At 27.8% G+C, this 21813-nt stretch overlaps 7 protein-coding genes across 7 annotated transcripts; all 7 read right to left on the bottom strand.

The window, feature by feature from the left end:
• Nucleotides 1-681: 681 nt before the first annotated feature.
• LOC119667467 (cold and drought-regulated protein CORA-like) lies at nucleotides 682-1374 on the bottom strand. Its single transcript, XM_038076760.1, has 2 exons — nucleotides 963-1374; nucleotides 682-890 (listed from the first exon to the last, which is right to left on the bottom strand). The coding sequence occupies exons 1-2, from the start codon at nucleotides 1372-1374 to the stop codon at nucleotides 682-684; spliced, it is 621 nt and encodes a 206-aa protein (XP_037932688.1).
• Nucleotides 1375-3192: 1818 nt separating this feature from the next.
• LOC119667466 (adult-specific cuticular protein ACP-22-like) lies at nucleotides 3193-6762 on the bottom strand. The gene is made up of 3 exons (XM_038076759.1): nucleotides 6465-6762; nucleotides 3474-3869; nucleotides 3193-3401 (listed from the first exon to the last, which is right to left on the bottom strand). The coding sequence occupies exons 1-3, from the start codon at nucleotides 6760-6762 to the stop codon at nucleotides 3193-3195; spliced, it is 903 nt and encodes a 300-aa protein (XP_037932687.1).
• A 4184-nt stretch (nucleotides 6763-10946) lies between these two features.
• Nucleotides 10947-11660, bottom strand: LOC119667465 (cold and drought-regulated protein CORA-like). Its single transcript, XM_038076758.1, has 2 exons — nucleotides 11228-11660; nucleotides 10947-11155 (listed from the first exon to the last, which is right to left on the bottom strand). Exons 1-2 carry the CDS (start codon nucleotides 11658-11660, stop codon nucleotides 10947-10949), a joined length of 642 nt encoding a protein of 213 aa, XP_037932686.1.
• Nucleotides 11661-13521: 1861 nt separating this feature from the next.
• On the bottom strand, nucleotides 13522-14214 carry LOC119667464 (cold and drought-regulated protein CORA-like). Its single transcript, XM_038076757.1, has 2 exons — nucleotides 13803-14214; nucleotides 13522-13730 (listed from the first exon to the last, which is right to left on the bottom strand). The coding sequence occupies exons 1-2, from the start codon at nucleotides 14212-14214 to the stop codon at nucleotides 13522-13524; spliced, it is 621 nt and encodes a 206-aa protein (XP_037932685.1).
• Nucleotides 14215-16077: 1863 nt separating this feature from the next.
• On the bottom strand, nucleotides 16078-16764 carry LOC119667463 (adult-specific cuticular protein ACP-20-like). The gene is made up of 2 exons (XM_038076756.1): nucleotides 16359-16764; nucleotides 16078-16286 (listed from the first exon to the last, which is right to left on the bottom strand). Exons 1-2 carry the CDS (start codon nucleotides 16762-16764, stop codon nucleotides 16078-16080), a joined length of 615 nt encoding a protein of 204 aa, XP_037932684.1.
• A 1782-nt stretch (nucleotides 16765-18546) lies between these two features.
• On the bottom strand, nucleotides 18547-19239 carry LOC119667462 (cold and drought-regulated protein CORA-like). The gene is made up of 2 exons (XM_038076755.1): nucleotides 18828-19239; nucleotides 18547-18755 (listed from the first exon to the last, which is right to left on the bottom strand). The coding sequence occupies exons 1-2, from the start codon at nucleotides 19237-19239 to the stop codon at nucleotides 18547-18549; spliced, it is 621 nt and encodes a 206-aa protein (XP_037932683.1).
• Nucleotides 19240-21100: 1861 nt separating this feature from the next.
• Nucleotides 21101-21795, bottom strand: LOC119667461 (cold and drought-regulated protein CORA-like). The gene is made up of 2 exons (XM_038076754.1): nucleotides 21384-21795; nucleotides 21101-21309 (listed from the first exon to the last, which is right to left on the bottom strand). The coding sequence occupies exons 1-2, from the start codon at nucleotides 21793-21795 to the stop codon at nucleotides 21101-21103; spliced, it is 621 nt and encodes a 206-aa protein (XP_037932682.1).
• Nucleotides 21796-21813: the final 18 nt, after the last annotated feature.

Here is a 21813-nt window from a genome sequence, read left to right as displayed (position 1 = left end):
AATCGTACAATGCTGATGCTTATATTGCTTCACAAAAATATTATTGCATAAATAATTTATTGACTGATCTTCAAATTTAATACAACAAAGACGATTTCAAAACAAACAGACTCAAAATGTAAATGCAAACAAGCTATTTTCTTAAAATTTCTACAAAATATTTATAATTTATTTTCTAAAAACATATAATGTTTAAAATATTTGAGCGTGTTTCAAATACTTCCTAATACGAAGACTTTAAATAAGATAAATAATCTAAATTAATATATTGGTAACTTCTTCATAGTTTATTCTCGTTAAATTAGTGAAGTTTTGTTTCAAATTAAAACGAATTTACAACAAATCTATAATTATATTGACTAATAAATTGACTAATACTTTAAAAGAACAAAGAACCAAATAGCTATTTTTCACCCTTCTCTTAAAAGTTTTGTAATTATTGGGTACTTAGTAAATGATATACAGATGTACTCCACTTATTCGAAAGCAATTTCCATTTCAATATTGTAATTAAAAATTTAACAAATTAAACACTATATCTTATATCGTAAACATTTTCAAAGTAAAACATTTTTATTCCTATATGAATACTCGTATTTATTATTTACATATTAAACAACTATTTTAACAGTTTGCACTGATATATATTCTATAGTTTTTCACTATGAAATTCTTTCGCATTTAATGATGTTGTTTAACATTAACGTAACTGCTTCCATGACCACCATGTCCATGACCATGACCATGTCCGTGACCATGATCGTGACCTCCATCATGACCACCGTGGGCATGTCCGATTTTATGGACCTTAGCATTGAACCCACTGTATTTATCAGCAGTGTATTCTACAACACGAGTAGTGCCATCAGCTTCCTTAAGTGAGTAACTACCTATAAAAACAATGTAAATAATCATATTATGTGAATATGTTAATAAAATTATATACAAATGTACTTCATTACCTTTCACATGGCCACCATCACGATGTTCCCATTGACTTTTTTTATCTCCATGATGTTTATCTTCAACACCATAACTGAACTCATATTTAGGATAATGGTGAGCTTCGTGACCGCCATGGTGTCCTCCATCGTGACCGCCATCATGACCACCATGTCCACCATCATATCCACCATGTCCGCCGTCATGTCCTCCACCATGCGAAGTTATAACATAACTGCTATGTTCATGATGGCCATCATGACCACCATGACCACCATGACCACCGTGTCCATGTGAATCGTCGTGCTTTGTTACAACGCTATAACTAACAGAACCACCATGACCACCATCACCACCACCACCATGATGATGTCCTGCTGAAGCCAATCCAACAAGTACAAAAGCTAATCCACCAATGCTTAGTAGTTTCATTATAAAATTTTATGATTTTAAAACTATACTCAAATATTATACAATGGATAAGATTACTCTGCTGTTGGAAACTAATTGTTGAACTGATAAAGAAATTGAATTATTTAAGTATTTATACTAAATTTTGCACTTTAAACTGATTGCTAAAAGGTCAATATACGAGTATAGAAATTCGGAAATTGTTGTAATACATTTGACTCATTCTTTAAAATAAGATAATCGGTAAAATTCGTTTTGGATTTGCAATTCAACCCGCTCTCATATAAACCGTTAACAACAACGGCCTTGTTTTTATCTATAAAAACGTTCAGTTTAACAAGTGCAATGAAGATTGTAACACATAGTCGAATTTCTAACATTTTGTACAGTACTATAAACGAATAAAATCACTTCATAATAAAAACCATAATGGAACATATCAAAAATATGCTAGTGTATTATCAAGTACATAGATCACTTCCTTTTAATTTAAATTTTATTTCCATATGATTTTCTTCTATTTTTCTTTTTATATAACATATAAAAGTATTTTTCATTTCACTTGACAGTCACTACAATAATTTTTACTTCTAATTATACTGATAAAATACGAGTAGGACAAATTTCCCACCAATTGTTTGCAATATTATGTTAGAAATAATATTATTATTTTCTCTTATATGGTAGGAGCTTGACTAAAAATCATTATTATATTATTATTGACTACATGTTTGTTATACTGGATTGATTTTCAATATTTTTAAAGAGATTTTCATTAACATTTTTTTTGGAATCGTTTTTTCATTAGCAAACATATTTTTCTCCAGAAATAACATTAGAACATTATTATCAAAATATTTCAAACAGTTTGGTCATTGCGTTAATGACAGTCTCTTATATAGAAATGCTGCAGTTTAGGTCTATTATACAAGTAGAATAGTAGAATATAAAAATGCTTGATATCTTTTCATACTCCAAACTATATTTGTAAAATTTTTCAAATATTTTATTTTATATAAAATATGAAGTAGAGATTGTATATAATATGTGCACAAAAAATAATTTGTCAAAAGTGTTTAATGGAATATTTTTGAGAATTTTATGTTCTCTATATTTTATACTAATTTGATTCCATAATCTTAACAAGAGAGTTCTCTACTTATGCTAACATATGAACTGTTATGTGAAGTAATTATATAAAGGAATCGTACAATGCTGATGCTTATATTGCTTCACAAAAATATTATTGCATAAATAATTTATTGACTGATCTTCAAATTTAATACAACAAAGACGATTTCAAAACAAACAGACTCAAAATGTAAATGCAAACAAGCTATTTTCTTAAAATTTCTACAAAATATTTATAATTTATTTTCTAAAAACATATAATGTACGGAGACGTTAAATAAGATAAATAATCTATATTAATATATTGGTAACTTCTTCATAGTTTATTCTCTTTAAATTGGTGAAGTTTTGTTTCAGTTTGGAACGAATAATAAATTAATTAATGACTAATAAATTGACTAATACTTTAAAAAAATAAAGAACCAAATAGCTATTTTTCACCCTTCTCTTAAAAGTTTTGTAATTATTGGGTACTTAGTAAATGATATGCAGATGTACTCCACTTATTCGAAAGCAATTTCCATTTCAATATTGTAATCAAAAATTTAACAAATTAAACACTATATCTTATATCGTAAACATTTTCAAAGTAAAACATTTTTATTCCTATATGAATACTCGTATTTATTATTTACATATTAAACAACTATTTTAACAGTTTGCACTGATATATATTCTATAGCTTTTCAATATGAAATTCTTTTGCATTTAATGATGTTGTTTAACATTAACGTAACTGCTTCCATGACCACCATGTCCATGACCATGACCATGTCCGTGACCATGATCGTGACCTCCATCATGACCACCGTGGGCATGTCCGATTTTATGGACCTTAGCATTGAATCCACTGTGTTTATCAGCAGTGTATTCTACAACACGAGTAGTGCCATCAGCTTCCTTAAGTGAGTAACTACCTATAAAAACAATGTAAATAATTATATTATGTGAATATGTTAATAAAATTATATACAAATGTACTTCATTACCTTTCACATGATCACCATCACGATGTTCCCATTGACTTTTTTTATCTCCATGATGTTTATCTTCAACACCATAACTGAACTCATATTTAGGATAATGGTGAGCTTCGTGACCGCCATGATGTCCTCCATCGTGACCGCCATCATGACCACCATGTCCACCATCATATCCACCATGTCCGCCGTCATGTCCTCCACCATGCGAAGTTATAACATAACTGCTATGTTCATGATGGCCATCATGACCACCATGACCGCCATGACCACCGTGACCACCGTGTCCATGTGAATCGTCGTGCTTTGTTACAACACTATAACTAACAGAACCACCATGACCACCACCATCACCACCACCACCATGATGATGTCCTGCTGAAGCCAATCCAACAAGTACAAAAACTAATCCACCAATGCTTAGTAGTTTCATTATAAAATTTTATGATTTTAAAACTATACTCTAATATTATACAATGGATAAGATTACTCTGCTGTTGGAAACTAATTGTTGAACTGATAAATAAATTGAATTATTTAAGTATTTATACTAAATTTTGCCCTTTAAACTGATTGCTAAAAGGTCAATATACGAGTATAGAAATTCGGAAATTGTTGTAATACATTTGACTCATTCTTTAAAATAAGATAATCGGTAAAATTCGTTTTGGATTTGCAATTCAACCCGCTCTCATATAAACCGTTAACAACAACGGCCTTGTTTTTATCTATAAAAACGTTCAGTTTAACAAGTGCAATGAAGATTGTAACACATAGTCGAATTTCTAACATTTTGTACAGTACTATAAACGAATAAAATCACTTTATATTAAAAACCTTAATGGAACATATCAAAAATATGCTAGTGTATTATCAAGTACATAGATCACTTCCTTTTAATTTAAATTTTATTTCCATATGATTTTCTTTTATTTTTCTTTTTATATAACATATAATAGTATTTTTCATTTCAATTGACAGTCACTACAATAATTTTTACTTCTAATTATACTGATAAAATACGAGTAGGACATTTTCCACCAATTGTTTGCAATATTATGTTAGAAATAACATTATTATTTTCTCTTATATGGTAGGAGCTTGACTAAACATCATTATTATATTATTATTGACTACATGTTTGTTATACTAGATTGATTTTCAATATTTTTAAAGAGATTTTCATTAACATTTTTTTTGGAATCGTTTTTTCATTAGCAAACATATTTTTCTCCAGAAATAACATTAGAATATTATTATCAAAATATTTCAAACAGTTTGGTCCTTGCGTTAATGACAGTCTCTTATATAGAAATGCTGCAGTTTAGGTCTATTATACAAGTAGAATAGTAGAATATAAAAATGCTTGATATCTTTTCATATTCCAAACTATATTTGTAAAATTTTTTAAATATTTTATTTTATATAAAATATGAAGTAGAGATTGTATATAATATGTGCACAAAAAATAATTTGTCAAAAGTGTTTAATGGAATACTTTTGAGAATTTTATGTTCTCTATATTTTATACTAATTTGATTCCATAATCTTAACAAGAGAGTTCTCTGCTTATGCTAACATATGAACTGTTATGTGAAGAAATTATATAAAGGAATCGTACAATGCTGATGCCTATATTGTTTCACAAAAATATTATTGCATAAATAATTTATTATTAATGATTAAGTTTGTTTATCATCTGGTTTCGTATTATTTAAGTTGAAAAATTTTTTCAGCTATCAGACCAACCACAATAAAACGCTTTTATTTAAAAATTTTTAGAAGCAGATATTTCGTTCTTAATTTTAGAACATCTTCAGTGCTATAATAATTATACAAAAAAATTACAAAATAAAACTTATAAAAGTTACACATTACAATTAAAATATTACCTTAATTTTTTAATAAAAAGCTTAACTTAAGGTTTATAAAATTACAATTAAAAACAATATATACGTAAAGTAACATATATATAAAATGACACTATTAAAGGCACAAATATTAAATTAACAATAATTATTTTTGTTTTTAACATCACATATGTTCGATATCAGACAATAATAAACATAGAAACAAAAATAAGGAAAATGGAATTATAAAATCTATTTTGTTATGTCAAAAACTTTAGTACAACTTATATAGTTGTCTTTGTTTAATAAATTTAAAAAATATAATATACATTATTATTATTTCTCTTAAAACATCTCAGAATCAATATCAAACGGTCAAATTATTTTCTTTCTTCTTTTTTTTTTTTTTTGTTTTCTTTTAACCGATATTTGTCAAGTATATTAGAATAAAGAGCACTGAAATTCTCTGTGTCTTTTTTAAAATTCACCACCTGGTTGTAATTTAATATAATGTGTATGACTTCAGCTAGTACTCTTTTTTGGTAATTATTTTCAATTTCAAGAATTGAAGCATCTTCGAAATTGAAAGTATGTTTAGCTGAATGATGATGTTCAGATAAGGCTGTTTTTTTATAATCATCAGTGCGTCTGCACGTACTTTTATGCTCACTTAACCTTTTTGATAATTTTTGTTTCGTCATTCCTATATAAGATTTACTGCAATCATTACAATTAATCTTATATATTAGATTAGACAAATTTTCTTTTTTCTCTTGATCTTTCAGCTTTGAGAAAAAAACATTGGTTGTTTTTAAATTATATAATACAACGTCAATAATTTGTTCTTCTTTGAAAAGTTTCGAAATTTTTTGAGATAAACCAGGAATGTTTGGAAAAGTGCACCTTTTTTTAATATTGTTAGAATTGCTCACTGTTGTGTTTTTAACTAATTGTGTATGTTTATTTGATAATAATATTTTGTTAACGAAATATTTAGGATAGTTATTATTATTTAGTATTTTTTTAATTTGTTTAATATTATCATCCATAAATATTTCATCACTTAAAGCTTTAACTCTGCTTATAAAGTTTCTAACAGTGTTGATTTTTTGGTGTATTGGATGATTAGATAAAAAATTCAGTAATCTACCTGAAGATGTCGGTTTTTTATACCAGTTGGTGATAATCTTGTTGTCATTTCTTATGACCATAATATCTAAGAAAGGAATTTTTCCATCCTTTTCAACTTCATATGTAAATTGAATGTGTGGATTCACATTGTTGAAAGCTGTAACCGTATTATTAACTTCGTCTTTGGGTATTGCAAATAACGTATCATCAACATAATACATAGCCAATGTTACTTCAAATGGTAATTTATTTAAAACTGTTGATATTATAAACTCCATAATGAAGTTAGCTAGTGATGGTGATGCCGGATTTCCCATTGATGTACCGTCCAATTGATGAATAATTTTATTATTGAATTTAAAAAAGCTATTGTTAAAAATAAATAAAATTATTTCTATGAATATGTCTTTTGGAATTGCCGTAAAACAACTTATAAAACACCAGTATTTTTTAATCATTTCTACCATCAAGGTTTTGGGAATGCTAGGAAACAGGGATATTACATCTAATGATATTAATATGTATCCATCTGGAATATTCGTTTTCTTTAAAATCTCAATTGCTTCGAATGAGTTTTTAATACTCCGGTGGAAAGTGGAACATATTTTTGAGAAAATTTTATGAATAAATGTAGATAAGTTGTATGTAGGTGAGTTAATGTTACTAATCACAGGTCTATAAGCTATTTTTCCTACTTTATGAGTTTTTCTGAGACCATATGCTTTGGGGCATATACTGTTATGTTTTTTTAATTTATACACTTCGGTTTTTTCGATGATTCCCGCTTTTGATAGTGAATCAATAATTGCATTACTTTTAGTCTCAATTGATGTGGTAGGATCTTTATTTACAACTTCATACTTATTTTCATCACTAAACATCTCTGTCATATATTGGAAATATTCTTCCTTATATAAAATGACAGTAGAATTTCCCTTATCTGCTCTTTTTACAAAAATGTTGTTGTTATCATGTAAAAATTTTTTCGTAGCATTTATGTCTTTTTTCATACTATTGGTTTTATTAAGTAATTGTCCATTTGAATAAAAATTGGTAATCATATTTATTCCTTTCATTCTCAATTGGTCTAATTTATTATTGTTATACGGATGTTGTTGTACACAATATTCAAAATCTTTAATAATAGTAGTCATGTTGACATCTTTTGTTTCCAATTGTAGAGAAAATTTTGGACCCATTCCTATAATTCTTTGGACTGGTGGAGGAAGTTCAATATCGGTATAATTATGAATAAATTCCTTTCTACAAGTAATTGTAAATGTGTCATGTTTTTTTATCAGATTTTCGAATTTTTTACAATTTGATTTCTTAACTTTATCAAACAACGAGTTGTATCTATGTTTTAATCTTATATAAAAGTTATCTAAAGTTATTGTATCAATGTTTTGTCTAAGTTCAGATTTTATTTTGATTATTTCTTTGTTAGTAATATCAATTTTCCATATTGTTATTTTGATTTCCAAGTTTAAAATTGATCGTCTAAATTTTTTTAAAATATTGTCAGCTTTATTCTTATACGGATGATTGTCTGTTGTAATAGTGAATATGCAGTTAATATTATTTTTTATATGTGAAGGTATTATATTTTTTTGTCTACATTTGAGCAAGAAAATTCTTCTGTTGTTATAATTTGCCAATGTTTTGCTTAAGTTCATTAATTGTTTTAATAGTAACATGTTCTTGTAACCAAATTTTGTTTTTATTTCCATAAAGAAGCCATTAGTATTCATGATTAAGTTTGTTTATCATCTGGTTTCGTATTATTTAAGTTGAAAAATTTTTTTCAGCTATCAGACCAACCACAATAAAACGCTTTTATTTAAAAATTTTTAGAAGCAGATATTTCGTTCTTTATTTTAGAACATCTTCAGTGCTATAATAATTATACAAAAAATAGCTTATAGACCTGTGATTAGTAACATTAACTCACCTACATACAACTTATCTACATTTATTCATAAAATTTTCTCAAAAATATGTTCCACTTTCCACCGGAGTATTAAAAACTCATTCGAAGCAATTGAGATTTTAAAGAAAACGAATATTCCAGATGGATACATATTAATATCATTAGATGTAATATCCCTGTTTCCTAGCATTCCCAAAACCTTGATGGTAGAAATGATTAAAAAATACTGGTGTTTTATAAGTTGTTTTACGGCAATTCCAAAAGACATATTCATAGAAATAATTTTATTTATTTTTAACAATAGCTTTTTTAAATTCAATAATAAAATTATTCATCAATTGGACGGTACATCAATGGGAAATCCGGCATCACCATCACTAGCTAACTTCATTATGGAGTTTATAATATCAACAGTTTTAAATAAATTACCATTTGAAGTAACATTGGCTATGTATTATGTTGATGATACGTTATTTGCAATACCCAAAGACGAAGTTAATAATACGGTTACAGCTTTTAACAATGTGAATCCACACATTCAATTTACATATGAAATTGAAAAGGATGGAAAAATTCCTTTCTTAGATATTATGGTCATAAGAAATGACAAAAAGATTATCACCAACTGGTATAAAAAACCGACATCTTCAGGTAGATTACTGAATTTTTTATCTAATCATCCAATACACCAAAAAGTCAACACTGTTAGAAACTTTATAAGCAGAGTTAAAGCTTTAAGTGATGAAATATTTATGGAAGATAATATTAAACAAATTAAAAAAATACTAAATAATAATAACTATCCTAAATATTTCGTTAACAAAATATTATTATCAAATAAACATACACAATTAGTTAAAAACACAACAGTGAGCAATTCTAACAATATTAAAAAAAGGTGCACTTTTCCAAACATTCCTGGTTTATCTCAAAAAATTTCGAAACTTTTCAAAGAAGAACAAATTATTGACGTTGTATTATATAATTTAAAAACAACCAATGTTTTTTTCTCAAAGCTGAAAGATCAAGAGAAAAAAGAAAATTTGTCTAATCTAATATATAAGATTAATTGTAATGATTGCAGTAAATCTTATATAGGAATGACGAAACAAAAATTATCAAAAAGGTTAAGTGAGCATAAAAGTACGTGCAGACGCACTGATGATTATAAAAAAACAGCCTTATCTGAACATCATCATTCAGCTAAACATACTTTCAATTTCGAAGATGCTTCAATTCTTGAAATTGAAAATAATTACCAAAAAAGAGTACTAGCTGAAGTCATACACATTATATTAAATTACAACCAGGTGGTGAATTTTAAAAAAGACACAGAGAATTTCAGTGCTCTTTATTCTAATATACTTGACAAATATCGGTTAAAAGAAAACAAAAAAAAAAAAAAAGAAGAAAGAAAATAATTTGACCGTTTGATATTGATTCTGAGATGTTTTAAGAGAAATAATAATAATGTATATTATATTTTTTAAATTTATTAAACAAAGACAACTATATAAGTTGTACTAAAGTTTTTGACATAACAAAATAGATTTTATAATTCCATTTTCCTTATTTTTGTTTCTATGTTTATTATTGTCTGATATCGAACATATGTGATGTTAAAAACAAAAATAATTATTGTTAATTTAATATTTGTGCCTTTAATAGTGTCATTTTATATATATGTTACTTTACGTATATATTGTTTTTAATTGTAATTTTATAAACCTTAAGTTAAGCTTTTTATTAAAAAATTAAGGTAATATTTTAATTGTAATGTGTAACTTTTATAAGTTTTATTTTGTAATTTTTTTGTATAATTATTATAGCACTGAAGATGTTCTAAAATAAAGAACGAAATATCTGCTTCTAAAAATTTTTAAATAAAAGCGTTTTATTGTGGTTGGTCTGATAGCTGAAAAAATTTTTCAACTTAAATAAATAATTTATTGACTGATCTTCAAATTTAATACAACAAAGACGATTTCAAAACAAACAGACTCAAAATGTAAATGCAAACAAGCTATTTTCTTAAAATTTCTACAAAATATTTATAATTTATTTTCTAAAAACATATAATGTTTAAAATATTTGAGCGTGTTTCAAATACTTCCTAATACGAAGACTTTAAATAAGATAAATAATCTAAATTAATATATTGGTAACTTCTTCATAGTTTATTCTCGTTAAATTAGTGAAGTTTTGTTTCAAATTGGAACGAATTTACAACAAATCTATAATTATATTGACTAATAAATTGACTAATACTTTAAAAGAACAAAGAACCAAATAGCTATTTTTCACCCTTCTCTTAAAAGTTTTGTAATTATTGGGTACTTAGTAAATGATATACAGATGTACTCCACTTATTCGAAAGCAATTTCCATTTCAATATTGTAATTAAAAATTTAACAAATTAAACACTATATCTTATATCGTAAACATTTTCAAAGTAAAACATTTTTATTCCTATATGAATACTCGTATTTATTATTTACATATTAAACAACTATTTTAACAGTTTGCACTGATATATATTCTATAGTTTTTCAATATGAAATTCTTTCGCATTTAATGATGTTGTTTAACATTAACGTAACTGCTTCCATGACCACCATGTCCATGACCATGACCATGTCCGTGACCATGATCGTGACCTCCATCATGACCACCGTGGGCATGTCCGATTTTATGGACCTTAGCATTGAATCCACTGTGTTTATCAGCAGTGTATTCTACAACGCGAGTAGTGCCATCAGCTTCCTTAAGTGAGTAACTACCTATGAAAACAATGTAAATAATCATATTATGTGAATATGTTAATAAAATTATATACAAATGTACTTCATTACCTTTCACATGATCACCATCACGATGTTCCCATTGACTTTTTTTATCTCCATGATGTTTATCTTCAACACCATAACTGAACTCATATTTAGGATAATGGTGAGCTTCGTGACCGCCATGGTGTCCTGCATCGTGACCGCCATCATGACCACCATGTCCACCATCATATCCACTATGTCCGCCGTCATGTCCTCCACCATGCGAAGTTATAACATAACTGCTATGTTCATGATGGCCATCATGACCACCATGACCACCATGACCACCGTGACCACCGTGACCACCGTGTCCATGTGAATCGTCGTGCTTTGTTACAACGCTATAACTAACAGAACCACCATGACCACCACCATCACCACCACCACCATGATGATGTCCTGCTGAAGCCAATCCAACAAGTACAAAAGCTAATCCACCAATGCTTAGTAGTTTCATTATAAAATTTTTTGATTTTAAGACTATACTCAAATATTATACAATGGATAAGATAACTCTGCTGTTGAAAACTAATTGTTGAACTGATAAATAAATTGAATTATTTAAGTATTTATACTAAATTTTGCCCTTTAAACTGATTGCTAAAAGGTCAATATACGAGTATAGAAATTCGGAAATTGTTGTAATACATTTGACTCATTCTTTAAAATAAGATAATCGGTAAAATTCGTTTTGGATTTGCAATTCAACCCGCTCTCATATAAACCGTTAACAACAACGGCCTTGTTTTTATCTATAAAAACGTTCAGTTTAACAAGTGCAATGAAGATTGTAACACATAGTCGAATTTCTAACATTTTGTACAGTACTATAAACGAATAAAATCACTTTATATTAAAAACCTTAATGGAACATATCAAAAATATGCTAGTGTATTATCAAGTACATAGATCACTTCCTTTTAATTTAAATTTTATTTCCATATGATTTTCTTTTATTTTTCTTTTTATATAACATATAATAGTATTTTTCATTTCAATTGACAGTCACTACAATAATTTTTACTTCTAATTATACTGATAAAATACGAGTAGGACATTTTCCACCAATTGTTTGCAATATTATGTTAGAAATAACATTATTATTTTCTCTTATATGGTAGGAGCTTGACTAAACATCATTATTATATTATTATTGACTACATGTTTGTTATACTAGATTGATTTTCAAAATTTTTAAAGAGATTTTCATTAACATTTTTTTTGGAATCGTTTTTTCATTAGCAAACATATTTTTCTCCAGAAATAACATTAGAATATTATTATCAAAATATTTCAAACAGTTTGGTCCTTGCGTTAATGACAGTCTCTTATATAGAAATGCTGCAGTTTAGGTCTATTATACAAGTAGAATAGTAGAATATAAAAATGCTTGATATCTTTTCATACTCCAAACTATATTTGTAAAATTTTTCAAATATTTTATTTTATATAAAATATGAAGTAGAGATTGTATATAATATGTGCACAAAAAATAATTTGTCAAAAGTGTTTAATGGAATACTTTTGAGAATTTTATGTTCTCTATATTTTATACTAATTTGATTCCATAATCTTAACAAGAGAGTTCTCTACTTATGCTAACATATGAACTGTTATGTGAAGAAATTATATAAAGCAATCGTACAATGCTGATGCTTATATTGCTTCACAAAAATATTATTCCATAAATAATTTATTGACTGATCTTCAAATTTAATACAACAAAGACGATTTCAAAACAAACAGACTCAAAATGTAAATGCAAACAAGCTATTTTCTTAAAATTTCTACAAAATATTTATAATTTATTTTCTAAAAACATATAATGTTTAAAATATTTGAGCGTGTTTCAAATACTTCCTAATACGAAGACTTTAAATAAGATAAATAATCTAAATTAATATATTGGTAACTTCTTCATAGTTTATTCTCGTTAAATTAGTGAAGTTTTGTTTCAAATTGGAACGAATTTACAACAAATCTATAATTATATTGACTAATAAATTGACTAATACTTTAAAAGAACAAAGAACCAAATAGCTATTTTTCACCCTTCTCTTAAAAGTTTTGTAATTATTGGGTACTTAGTAAATAATATACAGATGTACTCCACTTATTCGAAAGCAATTTCCATTTCAATATTGTAATTAAAAATTTAACAAATTAAACACTATATCTTATATCGTAAACATTTTCAAAGTAAAACATTTTTATTCCTATATGAATACTCGTATTTATTATTTACATATTAAACAACTATTTTAACAGTTTGCACTGATATATATTCTATAGTTTTTCACTATGAAATTCTTTCGCATTTAATGATGTTGTTTAACATTAACGTAACTGCTTCCATGACCACCATGTCCATGACCATGACCATGTCCGTGACCATGATCGTGACCTCCATCATGACCACCGTGGGCATGTCCGATTTTATGGACCTTAGCATTGAACCCACTGTATTTATCAGCAGTGTATTCTACAACACGAGTAGTGCCATCAGCTTCCTTAAGTGAGTAACTACCTATAAAAACAATGTAAATAATCATATTATGTGAATATGTTAATAAAATTATATACAAATGTACTTCATTACCTTTCACATGGCCACCATCACGATGTTCCCATTGACTTTTTTTATCTCCATGATGTTTATCTTCAACACCATAACTGAACTCATATTTAGGATAATGGTGAGCTTCGTGACCGCCATGGTGTCCTCCATCGTGACCGCCATCATGACCACCATGTCCAAAATCATATCCACCATGTCCGCCGTCATGTCCTCCACCATGCGAAGTTATAACATAACTGCTATGTTCATGATGGCCATCATGACCACCATGACCGCCATGACCACCGTGTCCATGTGAATCGTCGTGCTTTGTTACAACGCTATAACTAACAGAACCACCATGACCACCATCACCACCACCACCATGATGATGTCCTGCTGAAGCCAATCCAACAAGTACAAAAGCTAATCCACCAATGCTTAGTAGTTTCATTATAAAATTTTATGATTTTAAAACTATACTCTAATATTATACAATGGATAAGATTACTCTGCTGTTGGAAACTAATTGTTGAACTGATAAATAAATTGAATTATTTAAGTATTTATACTAAATTTTGCCCTTTAAACTGATTGCTAAAAGGTCAATATACGAGTATAGAAATTCGGAAATTGTTGTAATACATTTGACTCATTCTTTAAAATAAGATAATCGGTAAAATTCGTTTTGGATTTGCAATTCAACCCGCTCTCATATAAACCGTTAACAACAACGGCCTTGTTTTTATCTATAAAAACGTTCAGTTTAACAAGTGCAATGAAGATTGTAACACGTAGTCGAATTTCTAACATTTTGTACAGTACTATAAACGAATAAAATCACTTTATATTAAAAACCTTAATGGAACATATCAAAAATATGCTAGTGTATTATCAAGTACATAGATCACTTCCTTTTAATTTAAATTTTATTTCCATATGATTTTCTTCTATTTTTCTTTTTATATAACATATTAAAGTATTTTTCATTTCACTTGACAGTCACTACAATAATTTTTACTTCTAATTATACTGATAAAATACGAGTAGGACAAATTTCCCACCAATTGTTTGCAATATTATGTTAGAAATAATATTATTATTTTCTCTTATATGGTAGGAGCTTGACTAAAAATCATTATTATATTATTATTGACTACATGTTTGTTATACTGGATTGATTTTCAATATTTTTAAAGAGATTTTCATTAACATTTTTTTTGGAATCGTTTTTTCATTAGCAAACATATTTTTCTCCAGAAATAACGTTAGAATATTATTATCAAAATATTTCAAACAGTTTGGTCCTTGCGTTAGTGACAGTCTCTTATATAGAAATGCTGCAGTTTAGGTCTATTATACAAGTAGAATAGTAGAATATAAAAATGCTTGATATCTTTTCATACTCCAAACTATATTTGTAAAATTTTTCAAATATTTTATTTTATATAAAATATGAAGTAGAGATTGTATATAATATGTGCACAAAAAATAATTTGTCAAAAGTGTTTAATGGAATATTTTTGAGAATTTTATGTTCTCTATATTTTATACTAATTTGATTCCATAATCTTAACAAGAGAGTTCTCTACTTATGCTAACATATGAACTGTTATGTGAAGAAATTATATAAAGGAATCGTACAATGCTGATGCTTATATTGCTTCACAAAAATATTATTGCATAAATAATTTATTGACTGATCTTCAAATTTAATACAACAAAGACGATTTCAAAACAAACAGACTCAAAATGTAAATGCAAACAAGCTATTTTCTTAAAATTTCTACAAAATATTTATAATTTATTTTCTAAAAACATATAATGTTTAAAATATTTGAGCGTGTTTCAAATACTTCCTAATACGGAGACGTTAAATAAGATAAATAATCTAAATTAATATATTGGTAACTTCTTCATAGTTTTTTCTCGTTAAATTAGTGAAGTTTTGTTTTAATTTGGAACGAATTTACAACAAATCTATAATTACATTGACTAATAAATTGACTAATACTTTAAAAAAATAAAGAACCAAATAGCTATTTTTCACCCTTCTCTTAAAAGTTTTGTAATTATTGGGTACTTAGTAAATGATATGCAGATGTACTCCACTTATTCGAAAGCAATTTCCATTTCAATATTGTAATCAAAAATTTAACAAATTAAACACTATATCTTATATCGTAAACATTTTCAAAGTAAAACATTTTTATTCCTATATGAATACTCGTATTTATTATTTACATATTAAACAACTATTTTAACAGTTTGCACTGATATATATTCTATAGTTTTTCAATATGAAATTTTTTCGCATTTAATGATGTTGTTTAACATTAACGTAACTGCTTCCATGACCACCATGTCCATGACCATGACCATGTCCGTGACCATGATCGTGACCTCCATCATGACCACCGTGGGCATGTCCGATTTTATGGACCTTAGCATTGAATCCACTGTGTTTATCAGCAGTGTATTCTACAACACGAGTAGTGCCATCAGCTTCCTTAAGTGAGTAACTACCTATAAAAACAATGTAAATAATTATATTATGTGAATATGTTAATAAAATTATATACAAATGTACTTCATTACCTTTCACATGATCACCATCACGATGTTCCCATTGACTTTTTTTATCTCCATGATGTTTATCTTCAACACCATAACTGAACTCATATTTAGGATAATGGTGAGCTTCGTGACCGCCATGGTGTCCTCCATCGTGACCGCCATCATGACCACCATGTCCACCATCATATCCACCATGTCCGCCGTCATGTCCTCCACCATGCGAAGTTATAACATAACTGCTATGTTCATGATGGCCATCATGACCACCATGACCACCATGACCACCGTGACCACCGTGACCACCGTGTCCATGTGAATCGTCGTGCTTTGTTACAACGCTATAACCCAGCCACACCATCAACAACAAACTGATGATGTCTGGTGAATGGGAGCAATCAACAAGTAAATATGATAATATAAGTTTCATGTATAAAATTTTTTGTTTTAAGATAAATATTTACATTGGATAAGAATCTGCTGTTGGAGAAATAATTGTTGAAAATGATGAATAAGATTGAATTATTTAAGTAGTTTATACTAAGTTTGCCCTTTAAACTGATTGCTAAAGGGTATATAGTCGGAGTATGACATTCGGAATTGTTGTATACATTTTGATCATTTTATAAGATAATCCGATAAAATTCGTTTTGATTGCAATTCAACCGCTCTCATATAACAGTTAATCAAAACGGCCTTAGTTTATGCTATAAAAACGTTCATGTTTAACATGCATGAGATTGAAACAATAGTGAATTTTAACATTGTGACGTATGTAGATAAAATCATTTAAAAACCTTAATGGAACATATCAAAAATATGCTAGTGTATTATCAAGTACATTAGATCACTTCCTTTTAATTTAAATTTTATTTCTATATGATTTTCTTCTATTTTTCTTTTTATATAACATATAATAGTATTTTTCATTTCACTTGACAGTCACTACAATAATTTTTACTTCTAATTATACTGATAAAATACGAGTAGGACAAATTTCCCACCAATTGTTTGCAATATTATGTTAGAAATAATATTATTATTTTCTCTTATATGGTAGGAGCTTGACTAAAAATCATTATTATATTATTATTGACTACATGTTTGTTATACTGGATTGACTTTCAATATTTTTAAAGAGATTTTCGTTAACATTTTTTTTGGAATCGTTTTTTCATTAGCAAACATATTTTTCTCCAGAAATAACATTAGAATATTATTATCAAAATATTTCAAACAGTTTGGTCCTTGCGTTAATGACAGTCTCTTATATAGAAATGCTGCAGTTTAGGTCTATTATACAAGTAGAATAGTAGAATATAAAAATGCTTGATATCTTTTCATACTCCAAACTATATTTGTAAAATTTTTCAAATATTTTATTTTATATAAAATATGAAGTAGAGATTGTATATAATATGTGCACAAAAAATAATTTGTCAAAAGTGTTTAATGGAATATTTTTGAGAATTTTATGTTCTCTATATTTTATACTAATTTGATTCCATAATCTTAACAAGAGAGTTCTCTACTTATGCTAACATATGAACTGTTATGTGAAGAAATTATATAAAGGAATCGTACAATGCTGATGCTTATATTTCTTCACAAAAATATTATTGCATAAATAATTTATTGACTGATCTTCAAATTTAATACAACAAAGACGATTTCAAAACAAACAGACTCAAAATGTAAATGCAAACAAGCTATTTTCTTAAAATTTCTACAAAATATTTATAATTTATTTTCTAAAAACATATAATGTTTAAAATATTTGAGCGTGTTTCAAATACTTCCTAATATGGAGACGTTAAATAAGATAAATAATCTATATTAATATATTGGTAACTTCTTCATAGTGTATTCTCGTTAAATTAGTGAAGTTTTGTTTCAGTTTGGAACGAATAATAAATTAATTAATGACTAATAAATTGACTAATACTTTAAAAAAACAAAGAACCAAATAGCTATTTTTCACACTTCTCTTAAAAATTTTGTAATTATTGGGTACTTAGTAAATGATATACAGATGTAATCCACTTATTCGAAAGCAATTAAACACTATATCTTATATCGTAAACATTTTCAAAGTAAAACATTTTTATTCCTATATGAATACTCGTATTTATTATTTACATATTAAACAACTATTTTAACAGTTTGCACTGATATATATTCTATAGTTTTTCAATATGAAATTCTTTTGCATTTAATGATGTTGTTTAACATTAACGTAACTGCTTCCATGACCACCATGTCCATGACCATGACCATGTCCGTGACCATGATCGTGACCTCCATCATGACCACCGTGGGCATGTCCGATTTTATGGACCTTAGCATTGAATCCACTGTGTTTATCAGCAGTGTATTCTACAACACGAGTAGTGCCATCAGCTTCCTTAAGTGAGTAACTACCTATAAAAACAATGTAAATAATCATATTATGTGAATATGTTAATAAAATTATATACAAATGTACTTCATTACCTTTCACATGGCCACCATCACGATGTTCCCATTGACTTTTTTTATCTCCATGATGTTTATCTTCAACACCATAACTGAACTCATATTTAGGATAATGGTGAGCTTCGTGACCGCCATGGTGTCCTCCATCGTGACCGCCATCATGACCACCATGTCCAAAATCATATCCACCATGTCCGCCGTCATGTCCTCCACCATGCGAAGTTATAACATAACTGCTATGTTCATGATGGCCATCATGACCACCATGACCGCCATGACCACCGTGTCCATGTGAATCGTCGTGCTTTGTTACAACGCTATAACTAACAGAACCACCATGACCACCATCACCACCACCACCATGATGATGTCCTGCTGAAGCCAATCCAACAAGTACAAAAGCTAATCCACCAATGCTTAGTAGTTTCATTATAAAATTTTATGATTTTAAAACTATACTCTAATATTATACAATGGATAAGATTACTCTGCTGTTGGAAACTAATTGTTGAACTGATAAATAAATTGAATTATTTAAGTATTTATACTAAATTTTGCCCTTTAAACTGATTGCTAAAAGGTCAATATACGAGTATAGAAATTCGGAAATTGTTGTAATACATTTGACTCATTCTTTAAAATAAGATAATCGGTAAAATTCGTTTTGGATTTGCAATTCAACCCGCTCTCATATAAACCGTTAACAACAACGGCCTTGTTTTTATCTATAAAAACGTTCAGTTTAACAAGTGCAATGAAGATTGTAACACGTAGTCGAATTTCTAACATTTTGTACAGTACTATAAACGAATAAAATCACTTTATATTAAAAACCTTAATGGAACATATCAAAAATATGCTAGTGTATTATCAAGTACATAGATCACTTCCTTTTAATTTAAATTTTATTTCCATATGATTTTCTTCTATTTTTCTTTTTATATAACATATAATAGTATTTTTCATTTCACTTGACAGTCACTACAATAATTTTTACTTCTAATTACACTAATAAAATACGAGTAGGACATTTTCCACCAATTGTTTGCAATATTATGTTAGAAATAACATTATTATTTTCTCTTATATGGTAGGAGCTTGACTAAACATCATTATTATATTATTATTGACTACATGTTTGTTATACTAGATTGATTTTCAATATTTTTAAAGAGATTTTCATTAACATTTTTTTTGGAATCGTTTTTTCATTAGCAAACATATTTTTCTCCAGAAATAACATTAGAATATTATTATCAAAATATTTCAAACAGTTTGGTCCTTGCGTTAATGACAGTCTCTTATATAGAAATGCTGCAGTTTAGGTCTATTATACAAGTAGAATAGTAGAATATAAAAATGCTTGATATCTTTTCATACTCCAAACTATATTTGTAAAATTTTTCAAATATTTCATTTTATATAAAATATGAAGTAGAGATTGTATATAATATGTGCACAAAAAATAATTTGTCAAAAGTGTTTAATGGAATACTTTTGAGAATTTTATGTTCTCTATATTTTATACTAATTTGATTCCATAATCTTAACAAGAGAGTTCTCTACTTATGCTAACATATGAACTGTTATGTGAAGAAATTATATAAAGCAATCGTACAATGCTGATGCTTATATTGCTTCACAAAAATATTATTCCATAAATAATTTATTGACTGATCTTCAAATTTAATACAACAAAGACGATTTCAAAACAAACAGACTCAAAATGTAAATGCAAACAAGCTATTTTCTTAAAATTTCTACAAAATATTTATAATTTATTTTCTAAAAACATATAATGTTTAAAATATTTGAGCGTGTTTCAAATACTTCCTAATACGAAGACTTTAAATAAGATAAATAATCTAAATTAATATATTGGTAACTTCTTCATAGTTTATTCTCGTTAAATTAGTGAAGTTTTGTTTCAAATTGGAACGAATTTACAACAAATCTATAATTATATTGACTAATAAATTGACTAATACTTTAAAAGAACAAAGAACCAAATAGCTATTTTTCACCCTTCTCTTAAAAGTTTTGTAATTATTGGGTACTTAGTAAATAATATACAGATGTACTCCACTTATTCGAAAGCAATTTCCATTTCAATATTGTAATTAAAAATTTAACAAATTAAACACTATATCTTATAATGTAAACATTTTCAAAGTAAAACATTTTTATTCCTATATGAATACTCGTATTTATTATTTACATATTAAACAACTATTTTAACAGTTTGCACTGATATATATTCTATAGTTTTTCACTATGAAATTCTTTCGCATTTAATGATGTTGTTTAACATTAACGTAACTGCTTCCATGACCACCATGTCCATGACCATGACCATGTCCGTGACCATGATCGTGACCTCCATCATGACCACCGTGGGCATGTCCGATTTTATGAACCTTAGCATTGAACCCACTGTGTTTATCAGCAGTGTATTCTACAACACGAGTAGTGCCATCAGCTTCCTTAAGTGAGTAACTACCTATAAAAACAATGTAAATAATCATATTATGTGAATATGTTAATAAAATTACATATATAAATGTACTTCATTACCTTTCACATGGCCACCATCACGATGTTCCCATTGACTTTTTTTATCTCCATGATGTTTATCTTCAACACCATAACTGAACTCATATTTAGGATAATGGTGAGCTTCGTGACCGCCATGGTGTCCTCCATCGTGACCGCCATCATGACCACCATGTCCACCATCATATCCACCATGTCCGCCGTCATGTCCTCCACCATGCGAAGTTATAACATAACTGCTATGTTCATGATGGCCATCATGACCACCATGACCGCCATGACCACCGTGTCCATGTGAATCGTCGTGCTTTGTTACAACGCTATAACTAACAGAACCACCATGACCACCATCACCACCACCACCATGATGATGTCCTGCTGAAGCCAATCCAACAAGTACAAAAGCTAATCCACCAATGCTTAGTAGTTTCATTATAAAATTTTATGATTT

The sequence above is a fragment of the Teleopsis dalmanni genome, chromosome 1 (genome assembly GCF_002237135.1).
Source record: "Teleopsis dalmanni isolate 2A chromosome 1, ASM223713v2, whole genome shotgun sequence".
NCBI classification, from domain to species: domain Eukaryota; kingdom Metazoa; phylum Arthropoda; class Insecta; order Diptera; family Diopsidae; genus Teleopsis; species Teleopsis dalmanni.
Note: the sequence above shows the minus strand (reverse complement) of the source record. Positions and strands in the feature narration are given on the sequence as shown.

Bases quoted from the DNA above. Each gene is read 5' to 3' on its own strand.
- LOC119667467 (XM_038076760.1), bottom strand. From the start codon at position 1,374: ATGAAACTACTAAGCATTGGTGGATTAGCTTTTGTACTTGTTGGATTG. The intron at 891-962 runs GTAATGAAGTAC...TTGTTTTTATAG, and splicing joins TGATGGTGGCCATGTGAAAG to GTAGTTACTCACTTAAGGAA.
- LOC119667466 (XM_038076759.1), bottom strand. From the start codon at position 6,762: ATGGGAAATCCGGCATCACCATCACTAGCTAACTTCATTATGGAGTTT. The intron at 3,870-6,464 runs GTAGATTACTGA...TTGGTGGATTAG, and splicing joins TAAAAAACCGACATCTTCAG to TTTTTGTACTTGTTGGATTG. The intron at 3,402-3,473 runs GTAATGAAGTAC...TTGTTTTTATAG, and splicing joins TGATGGTGATCATGTGAAAG to GTAGTTACTCACTTAAGGAA.
- LOC119667465 (XM_038076758.1), bottom strand. From the start codon at position 11,660: ATGAAACTACTAAGCATTGGTGGATTAGCTTTTGTACTTGTTGGATTG. The intron at 11,156-11,227 runs GTAATGAAGTAC...TTGTTTTCATAG, and splicing joins TGATGGTGATCATGTGAAAG to GTAGTTACTCACTTAAGGAA.
- LOC119667464 (XM_038076757.1), bottom strand. From the start codon at position 14,214: ATGAAACTACTAAGCATTGGTGGATTAGCTTTTGTACTTGTTGGATTG. The intron at 13,731-13,802 runs GTAATGAAGTAC...TTGTTTTTATAG, and splicing joins TGATGGTGGCCATGTGAAAG to GTAGTTACTCACTTAAGGAA.
- LOC119667463 (XM_038076756.1), bottom strand. From the start codon at position 16,764: ATGAAACTTATATTATCATATTTACTTGTTGATTGCTCCCATTCACCA. The intron at 16,287-16,358 runs GTAATGAAGTAC...TTGTTTTTATAG, and splicing joins TGATGGTGATCATGTGAAAG to GTAGTTACTCACTTAAGGAA.
- LOC119667462 (XM_038076755.1), bottom strand. From the start codon at position 19,239: ATGAAACTACTAAGCATTGGTGGATTAGCTTTTGTACTTGTTGGATTG. The intron at 18,756-18,827 runs GTAATGAAGTAC...TTGTTTTTATAG, and splicing joins TGATGGTGGCCATGTGAAAG to GTAGTTACTCACTTAAGGAA.
- LOC119667461 (XM_038076754.1), bottom strand. From the start codon at position 21,795: ATGAAACTACTAAGCATTGGTGGATTAGCTTTTGTACTTGTTGGATTG. The intron at 21,310-21,383 runs GTAATGAAGTAC...TTGTTTTTATAG, and splicing joins TGATGGTGGCCATGTGAAAG to GTAGTTACTCACTTAAGGAA.